We start from the raw sequence: 13,377 nt of genomic DNA, 5'->3' as shown, positions 1-13,377 counted from the left end.
TCTACTACTACCACCACCACCACCACCACCACCACCACCACCACCACCACCACCACCACCACCACCACTACTACTACTACTACTACTACTACTACTACTACTACTCTGGATCGGAGTTGTCGAGGGAGGTGATGAGAGAGATGGAGGAAAGTCTCTCCGCTTTCCTCACTAACAACTCACACAGGTGGAGGAAATTGTAGATCTGGAGAGAAAAAAGTGGAGGGAAGTCAGTCTCTCTCTCTCTCTCTCTCTCTCTCTCTCTTTTGCATTTTTGTTTTCTCTCTCTCTCTCTCTCTCTCTCTGCCACCACCAAACACTGCCAAACACCATCCAAACATCACCGAAACACAACCATACACCACCAAACACCATTTAAACACCACAAAAGATCATCAAACATCACCAAACATAACCAAACACTATAAAAATACTGCTAAACACTACCAAACACCATTAAACACCATCAAATCATCACCAAACACCATAAAACACCCATAAACACCATAAAACACCAATAAACACCACCAAATCATCACCAAACACCATAAAACACCCATAAACATCATAAAACCACCAAACACTGCCAAACACCACCAAACACTGTCAAACACCATAAAACACCCATAAACACTACCAAATCATCACCAAACACCATAAAACACCTGTAAACACCACCAAACACCATAAAACACCAATAAACACCATTAAAACACCATCAAACACTGCCAAACAACACAAATCACCACCAAACACCATGAAAACACCACCAAACACTGCCACACACCACAAATCACCACCAAACACCATGAAAACACCAGCAAACACTGCCAAACACCACAAATACCTCCAAAACACCACAAATCACCACCAAACACCACCAAAACACCACAAATCACCACCAAACACCACCCAAACACCATAAAAACACCACCAAACACCACCTGATGAGTGGACCGGATGTAAGCGTCCTCCACCACCACTTCCGTAAGGTCAGGGGTGATGACCTGACCAAACACCGTCTCGTAGCTGTGACCTGTTGACCCCTCGGCAATCTGGATCTATAAGGAGGGTAACGGAAGGAGGAGGTAAATAGAAGGGAACTCTCGGAATTATCCCAAAACACACACACACACACACACACACAAAACTAACCCAAAATAAATAAATAAATAAATAAATAAATAAAAATAATAAAAATAACTTAGCTTAACTCTTGCCTCCCCTCCTGTCCCCTCCCCCAAAGCCATGGTCACCTGTCTGTGTGTGCAGGTGTCGGCGCGCTGCCTCGCCGCCGCCGCCTTCACCGCCTCCGCCCGCCAAGGTATTCTTCTGTCTTCTTGCGGAAATGTGCGCGTTTTGACTCATCGCGTACCTCTGGGGGTTAGGTTGGGTTAGGTTAGGTTAGGTTAGGTTAGGTTGGGTAAGGTAAGGTAAGGGTGGGTTGGGTTAGGTAAATACACTCATAAACACACATACACACCTCGACACAAACATAGACACACCCACAAACACACACACACACACACATACACATACACACCTAGACACAAACACAGACATACCCACAAACACCCAGCCTCACAAACACACACACACACACACTAAGGAAGGGAAGATGTCTGGGAGATGTTAAAAAATAGAGTTTCCCGCAAAGATGTGTTAAGACTTGGAACAGTTTGAGTGAGGAAGTGGTGTCACCAACGAGTGTGCAAAGCTTGAAAGAAAAATTGGATAAGTGTAGACATGGAGACGGGGCCACACCAGCGTAAAGCCCAGGCCATGGAAAAATACAACTAGCTAAATACACACACACACACACACACACCTCTGGACGCCTGCAGCAGTAGTCTAATACCCTGCTCGTAACATGCAAGAGCTTCTCCATACTTCTTCTCCGAGTCAAGCTGTACTGCACGAGTCAGCACCTGCACCGCTGCTGCCTCGGGGGTCCCCATGGCACTGGTGGTGATTGTGGTGGTGGTGGTAGCTAGAAGGAAATATTGTTGGTAGTGGTGGTGGTGATAGCTAGAAGGAAATATTGGTGGTGGTGGTGGTAGTGGTGGTGGTAGTGGTAGTGGTAGTGGTAGTAGTAGTAGTAGTAGTAGTAGTAGTAGTAGTAGTAGTAGTAGTAGTAGTGGTAGTGGTGGTGGTGGTGCTGGAGAGGCAGTAGTTAAAAGTGATACATATTTCAATTAGCGTTTTAACATTGTAGTGACACACTGAACACTTGTGAGGTGACAATGACACCCACCACACACCACACCACACAACATCATTTACCTAACATTTCACTGTGTCAAAGCCCACTCCACCAACACACCAAGTCACCAACACTTTCACCAATAAAAACTTCTCTCCACTTAAACTTATCTCACTGTCCACAAAATCCCACAAATATGAACGCAGACATAATTTTATTTCAATAGTTTTTTTATTTATTTTTTTTATTTATATGTGCATTTTTTCATGGGAATTTCTGGGTTAAAGGGGATAATTTTTGTGGATTTTATATTCAATTGTTTATAATGGAGTTCTTAGCTGAGTCACACTGTTTATCTGAGCACTGGTAATATGAATCTCAGTGATGGACTAGTAGATCTGGATGGTTGTGAGAGGAGTTTCACATACCACTAGCTAACCACAAACTTAAATATATCTTCTAAAATGGAGATATCTTAGAAATAATACCATGTTGTAATAACCAGCACAAACCAAATATGTAGATGCAGAATAAGATAGGCCCCAGAACACTTCCTTGTGGGACTCCTCTCGTCTGAACACACACCATTCACATAGACAGAGAACAAGATAGGTCCCAGAACACTTCCTTGTGGGACTCCTCTCGTCTGAACACACACCATTCACAGACAGAACAAGATAGGTCCCAGAACACTTTCTTGTGGGACTCCTCTCGTCTGAACACACACCATTCACATAGACGCCAAACAAGAGAGGCCCCAGAACACTTCCTTGTGGGACTCCTCTCGTCTGAACACACACCATTCACATAGACGCCAAACAAGAGAGGCCCCAGAACACTTCCTTGTCACTCTACACATTTCTAGCCTATTCTACACTATCGGAAATTAACAACAACCTCAGGACAGAATTTAGGTTAGGTTAGGTTAAGAGATATTGGTTGAAACTACAAATTTACTGAGAGAGAGAGAGAGAGAGAGAGAGAGAGAGAGAGAGAGAGAGAGAGAGAGAGAGAGAATCCTTTCATATTTTCTGCATCTTTTACCTAAATTCGCCGATAATCCGACACTGTCACGTACTGGGAAGGAAAGTGAAAAAAAAAAAAAATGAAAATAAATAAATAAATAAATAATTGATTAAGTCTTTACGAATAGTGTTTAGTCTTACCTGTTAATTAAGGAGTCCACCTGTGTGTTACCTGTAGGAGCCTTAATTATTCACCCCCCTCTCTCTCTCTCTCTCTCTCTCAGACAGGACACACTGACATACTTCTCTCAGGGTCTTCCTCCTCCTCCTCTTGACTCTCGCCATGATAAACAGCGCTATCAAAATATTTATACTCACGAGCACTTATCTTTCTCCTATCTATGTGAATACTTGGAATTGTGTGGGAAATGTGTCTAGTACGATGAGATGTATTTTGAATGTTTGTGAAAGGATATTAGGGGGTTTAAATTACTTTTTTTTTTTTTTTGTTATATATATATTTCTTTATCCTAGCAGTAATTAAAGTTTTAGATATATCTCTAGTGCAGAAAATAGGTCTATATAGATGGGTATAATGAAGAAGAATATAACAATACATTACATAGCCAGCTAATGCACTGATAAGAAGCACATTGTATATAAATAGATGACATGATGAAACTAATATAGAAAAAAATATATAAAAGAAAAGAAAATGAATACACAAAGACAAAACAACACCAACAAACTAAAACAAATAATAATTCATACCAAAAACATTAAAGAAATAGGAAAACTAAGAAAAAATGAATAAAACAACAACAATGTCGATAATTTGAGCACTGGCTGAGGGAGAAATGTTTTTGGTAGCAAGTCAGAGATCGATGTCCCACAAATTGACTTAATATTTTTGCCTCTTTTTCTAAGTCTATCGTGTCCAGACTCCCAAAATGTCCTCCAAGGTGAGTGTGAAGGACGGGGGAATAAATGAAGGCGGAGATAACACAGGGAATGGAGAAATAAGAGTAAAAATAGCGGCTTATTTTTTACATTCGGTTTTTTTTTTTTAAATTTCAGGAGTGGGAATTTTTAGGAATAGTGGGAATATTGATAGTTGTGGTGGCGGTGCTGGTTGTAGTGGTAGTGAGAGTAGTAATGGTGGTAGTAGTAGTAGTGGTGTAATAATAGTAATAGTAGTAACACCTGATAGTGCTGGTTGTGGTGGTGGTAGTAGTTGTAGTACCACACACACACATATACCTAATAATGGTGGTTGTGGTGGTGGTAGTAGTAATAGTAATGGTGGTAGTAGTAGTGGTAGTAACAAACACACGTGATAGTAAGTGGTTGTAGTGGTGGAAGTAGTAGTAGTAATAGTAGAGGTGTAATAGTAGTAGTAGTAATAGTAGGTTAGGTTAGGTTAGTGGCATGGTGAGGTTAGGATAGGTTAGGAATACAAAGGCTCTTAAGTTAGAGAGGGAAAAAAAAAAACTTAGGTTGGTTTAGGTGAAGGTTAAAAATACTGGTTAGGCTATATATTTATTTATTTATTTATTTATCTAATTTTTGTCAGGTTAGGTTAAGTTAGGTTATAAAATACGAGGTTAGGTTAGGTTAAAATGACTTAGGTTAGGTTAGGTTAGGTTAAAACTCCTTCAATTAGGTTAGGTTAGGTTAAAACTCCTTCAATTAGCTTTGGTTAGGTTAGGTTAATTTCCCCCTTAGGCTAAATTAGGTTAGGTTAGGTTAAAACTCTTTCAATTAGGTTAGGTTAGGTTCATTCCCTCTAGCTTAGGTTAGGTTAGGTTAGATTACATTTCCTTAGGTTTGGTTAGGTTAGGTTAGGTTAATTTCCCCCTTAGGCTAGATTAGGTTAGGTTAGGTTAAAACTCCTTCAATTAGGTTAGGTTAGGTTAATTCTCTTTAGCTTAGGTTAGATTAGGTTAGATTACATTTCCTTTCGTTAGGTTAAATCTTGTTACGTTAGGTTAGGTTAATTTATTCATTTATCTATTTATTTATTTGTTTTTTCCTCTCCCTTATTTATTTATTAATTCATTTATCTCCAATTATTTATTTGTGTTTTTTCCTCTTTTCTTGTTTATTTATTTATATATTTATTCTTATTTTTCTCTTTCTCGCCCATTTATATGTTTATTTATCTTTATTTATTCACCTGTCTCGCTCTCACCACCACCACCACCACCACCTCCTCTCAGCACACAGTCACCACTCCTCATCACCACCACCACCACCACCACCACCTCTCACCACAGTCACCACTCTTCACCACCACCACCACCACCTCCTCTCACCACAGTCACCACTCCTCATCACCACCTCCTCTCACCACAGTCACCACCTCTTCCCACCCCTCATCACCACCACCACCACCACCACCACCACCCTTTATCACCACCACCACCACCACCACCACCACCACCACCACCTTTATCACCACCACTTCTCACCCCTCATCACCACCACCACCACCACCACTTCTCACCACCGCTCCCCCCGCCAGCAGAACGTGGTGGTGACGCTGGAGCTGGGTCACCGTGCCACTGTCAGGCAGCAGCGAGTTGGGGGCTTCACACATGACTGGGAGGTGTACGTACAGGGTGCCAGTGGGGTGAAGCTGGAGCAGTTTGTGGACAAGGTGGTGTTTACGCTTCACAAGTCCTTCAACAAGCCCAAGCGAGGTGTGTGCTGGTGTTTGGTGGGGTATTTGCAGTGTTTTTGGGTGTTTTATGGTGTTTTTGGGTGTTTTTGTGGTGTTTTGTGGTGTTGTAGGGTTTATTGTGATGTTTTGTGGTGTTTTAGTTTTTTTTTTCAGTGTTTTTGTGGTGTGGTGTTTTCCAGTGTTTTGTGGTGTTTTTGCAGTGTTTTGTGGTGTTTGGAGTGTTTTTGTGGTGTTTTAGTTTTTTTTTTTAATAATTTGTGTTTTTTTGTGGTGTTTTGCAGTTTTGTGGTGTTTGTGGTGTTTTAGGGTTTTTGAGGTGTTTTTTGGGGGGTATTTTGTGATGTTTGGTGTTTTTGTGGTGTTTTAGGGTTTTTGTGGTGTTTTTGGGGTATTTTGTGATGTTTTTGTGATGTTTGTGGTGTTTTTGGGGGTTTTTGTGGTGTTTTGTGGTGTTTGTGATGTTTATGGTATTTTTGTGATGTTTTAGAGTTTTTGTGATGTTTTAGGGTTTTTGTGGTGTTTTGTGGTGTTTTAGACTTTTGTGGCGTTCTGAGTAGTAGTCATAGCTGAGTCAATAGGGAGTTTTAACCCTTTCAGTACCATGACATGTTTTCATATTCACTGTGGTGACTATTTTGTGATTTTATACAGCTTCAGAAACTCATGTGGGTGATTAAAATAGTGAAAACTGTGGCCATTAATCTCCTGACCTCCTTAGACCCTTCCTAATGTCAATAAAATGGTCTAATCACACCTCATATTCATTGTGGTGACTATTTGGTGATTTTATACAGCTTCAGAAACTCATGTGGGGGATTAAAATAGTGAAGACTGTGGCCATTAATCTCCTGATCTCCTTAGACCCTTCCTAATGTCAATAAAATGGTCTAATCACACCTCATATTCATTGTGGTGACTATTTGGTGATTTTATACAGCTTCAGAAACTCATGTGGGGGATTAAAATAGTGAAGACTGTGGCCATTAATCTCCTGATCTCCTTAGACCCTTCCTAATGTCAATAAAATGGTCTAATCACACCTCATATTAATTCTGGTAACTATTTGGTGATTTTATACAGCTTCAGAAACTCATGTGGGGGATTAAAATAGTGAAGACTGTGGCCATTAATCTCCTGACCTCCTTAGAACCTTCCTAATGTCAATAAAATGGTCTAATCACACCTCATATTCATTGTGGTGACTATTTGGTGATTTTATACAGCTTCAGAAACTCATGTGGGGGATTAAAATAGTGAAGACTGTAACCATTAATCTCCTGACCTCCTTAGACCCTTCCTAATGTCAATAAAATGGTCTGATCACACCTCATACTCATTGTGGTGACTATTTGGTGAATTTATACAGCTTCAGAAACTCATGTGGGGGATTAAAATAGTGAAGACTGTGGCCATTAATCTTCTGCCCTCCATAGACCCCTCTTAATATGAACAAAATCGTCAAATCACACCCAAAACTCATGGTGAAAATGCGTCCCAGTACTGAACGGGATAAAAGAATGTTAGATAAGTTCACGGATGAGGAAGATAGATAGAATTAGGTAGCTTAAACACACAGGGACTGCCTCATGTAGGTCTGGCAGCCTCTTAAATATTCCCTCCTGCCTTATGCTTTTAATTCAATGTCCTTCTCTCACCCGGGGCAGTGATCAAGTCCCCACCATACAGAGTCAGTGAAAAAGGCTACGGCAGCTTCAACCTCCCTATTGAGATTTACTTCAAGACAAGCCACCCGTCCGACACCAGGAAGACACAGTAAGTAACCAGCGTAGGGGTGATGGGGGAAGGGGTGAAGGGGTGAAGTTACAGGGGTGAAGTTGTCTTAAAACCTCCCTATTGAGATTTACTTCAAGACAAGCCACCCATCCGACACTAGGAAGACACAGTGAGTAACCAGCGCAGGGGTGACGAGGGGCAGGGTGAGGAGGTGAAGGGGTGAAGTTACAGGGGTGAAGTTGTCTTAAAACCTCCCCATTGAGATTTTACTTCAAGACAGCCACCCGTCTGACACTAGAAGGACATAGTGAATTAGCATGATGGGGTGAGGGGGGATGGGGCAGGGGTGAAGGGGTGAAGTTGTCTTAAAACCTCCCCATTGAGATTTACTTCAAGACAAGCCACCCGTCCGACACCAGGAAGACACAGTGAGTAACCAGCGCTGGGGTGACGAGGGGCAGGGGTGAGGAGGTGAAGGGGTGAAGTTACAGGGGTGAAGTTGTCTTAAAACCTCCCCATTGAGATTTTACTTCAAGACAGCCACTCGTCTGACACTAGAAAGACATGGTGAGTTAGCATGATGGGGTGAGGGGGGATGGAGCAGGGGTGAAGGGGTGAAGTTGTCTTAAAACCTCCCCATTGAGATTTTACTTCAAGACAGCCACCCGTCTGACACTAGAAGGACATAGTAAGTTAGCATGAAGGGGTGAAGGGGTGAAGTTACAGGGTTGAAGTTGTCTTAAAACCTCCCCATTGAGGATTTACTTCAAGACAAGCCACTCGTCTGACACTAGAAGGACATAGTAAGTTAGCATGATGGGGTGAGGGGGGATGGAGCAGGGGTGAAGGGGTGAAGTTGTCTTAAAACCTCCACATTGAGATTTTACTTCAAGACAGCCACCGTCCGACACTAGAAAGACATAGTGAGTTAGCATGAAGGGGTGATGGGGGATGGGGCAGGGATGAAGGGGTGAAGGGGTGAAGTTACAGGGGTGGATCTGTCTTGCAGCTTCCCTCATTGTACCTAACCTGGTCTGAGGAATAGGAATGAAAGAATAGAAGGAAGAAAAAGAAGAATAGGAAGAAAAATGAATAAAATAAAAAAAGGTGAAAATTGATAACACGAGAAATATTGCTAACAGAACCTGACCTTATGTGACTCGACCTTACCTGACCTTTTGTCCTTCAGGTTTGAGTACGACCTATTCCTGCAACATGTGGAGCTGCCGCCCATCAACCACCATCGGAAGGAGAAACTGACCTTCCTTAAGCCTTCGGAGGAATTTAAACGCATCCTTCTACAGGGTGGCGGGGTGTGTGTCTGTGTGTCTGTGTGTGTGTGTGTTTGTATGTGTGTTTATAGTGCCTTCTTTTCTTTCTTTCTTTCTTTCTTCTTTCCTTTTTCAGTTTCGTTCTTTCTTTTTCCGTTTTATTGATTTTTCTTTTTGCTGCTGTCTTTTTTCTTTATTTTTATTTGTCTGCCTTTTTCACTTCCTTCCTTCCTCCTTTCTTTCCTTTCTCCGTCCTTTCTCTTTCTATTCCAAAATTGTTCCATTGCTACTACTACTACTACTACTACTACTACTACTACTACTACTACTACTACTACTACTACTACTACTACTACTACTACTACAAAAACCAACTCAGCCTAAACTAGCCTAACCTAACCTAACCTAACCTAACCTAACCTAACCTAACCTAACCTTAACCTAACCTAACCTAACCTAACCTAACCTAACCTAACCTAACCTAACCTAACCTTACCTAACCTAACCTTACCTAACCTAACCTTACCTAACCTAACCTAACCTACCTTACCTTACCTTACTTAACCTAACCTAACCTTACCTAACCTAACCTAACCTAACCTTACTTAACCTAACCTAACCTAACCTAACCTTACCTTACCTTACCTAACCTAACCTAAGCCTTAACCTAACCTAACCTAACCTAACCTAACCTAACCTAACCTAACCTAACCTAACCTAACCATTGCTACAGGTACTGGTGTCGGGTCAGGAGGACTCGAGCGTTGGGGACAAGATGGCTGTGGCGCGGCCGTCCAGCGGTGCCAAAATAAAGCCCCACTCCACGTCTGTCCACCACGGCCAGCAGCAGCAGCAGCAGCAGGACCAGCACTCAGCCAATACCAACGCTAAGAGACACAACAAGCATCAAGTCAGCAAGGTTTGTAATGATAGTAATAATAATAATAATAATAATAATAATAATGATGATGTACTTTTTGTTATACATGATACATACATACTGAAAATGTACATAGGGGAGGTTTAAGACTAGTGTGTGTGTGTGTGTGTGTGTTTCTATTGTATTTAAAAGTGACAAGAGATGTATTAAAAGAATTATCAAGGTTATACTACTACTACTACTACTACTACTACTACTACTACTACTACTACTACTACTACTACTACTACCACCACTACTCACCACCTTACCCCTACACACAGGACGCACGTGGCCGGCCGGAGGGAGGCGGGACAAAAGCCTCGGACACATTCTCTGCATTATTTGGCGAACCCATCAAGAAAGTGGCAGAGACAAGGCGTCCGAAGACCTTAAAGGAAAAACCACCTGCCGCCCCTCCTGCCCCTGCCCCCCAGCCCACTGACAAGCCCCCTTCCACCGCTTCCCCTGCCACCGACAAGTCCTCGCAGCACAAGGAGAAGAAATCAGGGGAGAAAAAGAAGGAGAGACACAAGGAGAAGGCATCAGAGAATAAGGAGAAAGATCGCCAGACTCACAAATCCCCATCGAAGAAGAAGGAGGACAAGAAGAAGAGGGAGAAGGACACCAAACACCACACACAACACCACAGGGAGAAGGAGGGGTCTTCACAGCCACAGCCACCACCACCACCACCACCACAGCCTACACAGCCGTCACAGCCACGCCGCCCCCATCCTTCCCCACCAGCCAAGCGCCCCCTTTCGCCGCCCCCCAAGCCAGAGGTGAAGAAGAAGAAGGAGGAGGGAAGGACAGAAGACTCTCGGGATAAGAAGAAGAAGAAGGAGAAGGAGAAGAGGAGGGAGAAGAAGGAGGAGGAGAGAGAGAAGAGTGAGAAGCAAGTGAAGAGTGGAGGAGGAAGGGAGGAGAGGGCAGGGAGTAAAGGGGAGGACAAGAGGGAGAGGAAGGGAGGAGGAGACCATAGGAAAAAGGAACCAACACCTTCTCTTCCTCCTCCTCCTCCTCCAGTCAAGGAGAAGAAGAAGGAGAAGCCACCCCCTGCTCCTCCTCCTCCACCTCCTCCTCCTCCTCCTCCACAACCTCGATCTCGCTCCTCCTCCAAGTCCTCCTCCCGCTCTCCCTCCCCCTCCCTCTCCTCCTCCCGCTCTCCCTCCCCCACACGCTCCTCCAAGTCTTCCTCCCGTTCTCGCTCCCCCCCTTCCCCGCCCCCTCGCTCCCCCTCCCGCTCCCCTTCCCCCTCCAGCGGGTCAGAGAGGTCACGCTCCAGGTCGAGGTCACGTTCCAGGTCAAGGTCAAGATCCAGGTCAAGGTCAAGGTCATTCTCTCGTTCAAGGTCGTCCTCCACCTCAAGACAAGTCCGCCGGTCGGCCTCCTCCTCCCCCCAGCGCTCCCCCTCCAGGTCACCCTCTCGCTCCCCGTCCTCCTCCTCCAGTGGCAGCTCCCCCCCCAGGCCCAGTGGTGAGGCAGCTGGCACCCCTGGCACTGGTGGTGGTGGTGGTGGTGGCATTCACCCCCTTAAGCACCTTATTACTGGAATGAGCTCTTCCTCCAGTGAGAGTGAGGCACACCCAGACCCACCCCCTCCAGCCCCTCACCCCTCCAGCGATGACGAGCCAGCCCCGACCCCTGCCCCACCCCCTGGCAAGGACACACCCCGCCCTGCCAAGCGAGAGGCACGGCGCGCTCCTGCCAAAGAACGCAAGAAACGAAGGTCACAACAACGCGACACCACAGCTCCACCAGCACCCACACCTCCTCCTGCCCCTGCCACACCACAGGACACCACCACAGCGGCGAGTGGTGGGGCTGTGGGGGGTGTGGCTACTGGTGGTGGGGCACAGCTGCAGCAATTGGTGGAGCTGCAGCACAAGATTATGTCCTCTGGTGACCGGCGACGGCTGCAGCAGGTGGTGGACATCATAGCTCAGCACTCAGCCTTCCACCTCACCAGGGCACATTTCAGCTTTGACCTCTGCTCCCTCAGTGACCAGGTGGTGAAGGAGCTGCAGGCCTGCTTCTCATAAGACTCCAACACCACCACCATCACCACTTCAATGTCACCAACACAGTCTCACACACACACACACACACACACACACACACACACACACACACACACACACACACACACACACACACACACACACACAGTCTCTCGCTCTCTCTCTTGTCTCTTCCTGCTTTCCTCTGTCTTACTTCTACTAATTCACCACACAATGTTATCTTATTTTTCTCTCCACCTTACTCGTATCTCTCCTCCATATCTCCCTCCACAAGTTACCTCCACACTTCTCCTCCACCACACTCCTCCCTCAATGTTTCCTCCACCTCTCCACTTCACTAAATACACTCTATTGCACTTTTTTCCCTCCAAAAACACACTTTCTTCAGACACTATTTCCTCACACTCAGCCATTTTTCTCTCCACCTTACTCTAATCTTTCCTCCATATCTCCCTCCACAAGTTACCTCCACACTTCTCCACCACACTCCTCCCTCAATGTTTCCTCCACCTCTCCATCTCACCAAACACACACTAACACACTCAATTATCTCTCAAAGCAGCCATAAATGAATCTCACAACTTGGTATGCAAGTTAGGAAGTGTGACAGAAGGGTGTGTGTGTCTGTATGTATGTCTGTCTCACTGCCATATTAAAATTAAGTTTGTTTTGTTTTCTCTATTGTAAGTACATGACACAAATTATTATTATTATTATTATTATTGTCATTATCATCATCATTGTTGTTTTTTCACCTCATTTTGTGTATAGCATAATTGTGTGTATGCGTGTCTGTATATATGTGTGTCTGTTTGTCTGTCTGTGTGTAATTAAAATATTTTCGCAAGGATTTTTTTTATTTATCTTTTGCATCCTTTAAATTGAAAGAATGGAGGAAAATTAATAAGAGGAGGAGGAGGAGGAAGATTGAGGCAGAAAGAAAATTATTATTATTTTTCTTCCTTATCTTCTTTCTTATTTTCTTTTCTTAACCCTTTCAGTACTGGGACATTTTTACCTTGAGGTGTCTGTGCGATTAGACCATTTTATTGACATTAGGAAGGCTCTATGGAGGGGTAAAAGATTAATGGCCACAGTCTTCACTATTTCAATCTCCCCCACATGAGTTTCTGAAGCTGTATAAAGTCACCAAAATGAATATGAGGTGTGATTAGACCATTTTATTGACATTAGGAGGGCTCTATGGAGGGGCAGAAGATTAATGGCCACAGTCTTCACTATTTTAATCTTTTCCACACACATGAGTTTCTGAAGCTGTATAAAGTCACCAAATAGTCACCAAAATTAATATGAGGTGTGATTAGACCATTTTATTGACATTAGGAAAGGTCTATGGAGGGGCAGATTAATGGCCACAGTCTTCACTATTTTAACCCCCCACATGAGTTTCTGAAGCTGTATAAAGTCATCAAATAGTTACCAAAATGAATATGAGGTGTGATTAGACCATTTTATTGAGATTAGAATAGGTCTATGGAGGGGCAGATTAATGGCCAATCTTCACTATTTTAACCCCCCACATGAGTTTCTGAAGCTGTATAAAGTCACCAAATAGTCACC

General features: G+C 43.8%; 2 protein-coding genes across 3 annotated transcripts in view; one reads left to right on the top strand and one right to left on the bottom strand.

Annotated features, from left to right (window-relative positions):
• The window catches only part of LOC123503124 (MIT domain-containing protein 1-like), a 5,041-nt gene extending 1,505 nt beyond the window's left edge, over window positions 1–3,536 (bottom strand). Inside the window, 6 exon segments of the mRNA XM_045252589.1 lie at window positions 105–202; window positions 942–1,058; window positions 1,254–1,318; window positions 1,321–1,374; window positions 1,826–1,987; window positions 3,469–3,536. Of these exon segments, the coding sequence (XP_045108524.1) occupies window positions 105–202; window positions 942–1,058; window positions 1,254–1,318; window positions 1,321–1,374; window positions 1,826–1,955 (464 nt within the window). The 5' untranslated portion in view covers window positions 1,956–1,987; window positions 3,469–3,536.
• A 470-nt stretch (window positions 3,537–4,006) lies between these two features.
• Window positions 4,007–12,600, top strand: LOC123503121 (protein ENL-like). 2 transcript variants are annotated; one of them, XM_045252573.1, is made up of 6 exons: window positions 4,007–4,127; window positions 5,693–5,867; window positions 7,513–7,621; window positions 8,772–8,895; window positions 9,587–9,772; window positions 10,057–12,599. In XM_045252573.1, exons 1-6 carry the CDS (start codon window positions 4,116–4,118, stop codon window positions 11,815–11,817), a joined length of 2,367 nt encoding a protein of 788 aa, XP_045108508.1. In that variant the 5' UTR covers window positions 4,007–4,115; the 3' UTR covers window positions 11,818–12,599. The 2 variants fall into 2 exon arrangements, with proteins under 2 accessions (XP_045108508.1, XP_045108497.1); XM_045252562.1 differs by having other exon boundaries at window positions 4,022–4,127; window positions 5,690–5,867; window positions 10,057–12,600.
• The last annotated feature ends 777 nt before the right edge of the window (window positions 12,601–13,377 follow it).

This window comes from Portunus trituberculatus, chromosome 2 (assembly GCF_017591435.1).
Source record: "Portunus trituberculatus isolate SZX2019 chromosome 2, ASM1759143v1, whole genome shotgun sequence".
Lineage (NCBI taxonomy): Eukaryota > Metazoa > Arthropoda > Malacostraca > Decapoda > Portunidae > Portunus > Portunus trituberculatus.
This window is presented reverse-complemented; position numbering and strand designations above follow the sequence as displayed.

Coding starts and splice junctions, on each gene's coding strand:
- LOC123503121 (XM_045252562.1), top strand. Junction 5,868..7,512: donor CTTCAACAAGCCCAAGCGAG/GTGTGTGCTGGT, acceptor CACCCGGGGCAG/TGATCAAGTCCCCACCATAC. Junction 8,896..9,586: donor TCCTTCTACAGGGTGGCGGG/GTGTGTGTCTGT, acceptor CCATTGCTACAG/GTACTGGTGTCGGGTCAGGA.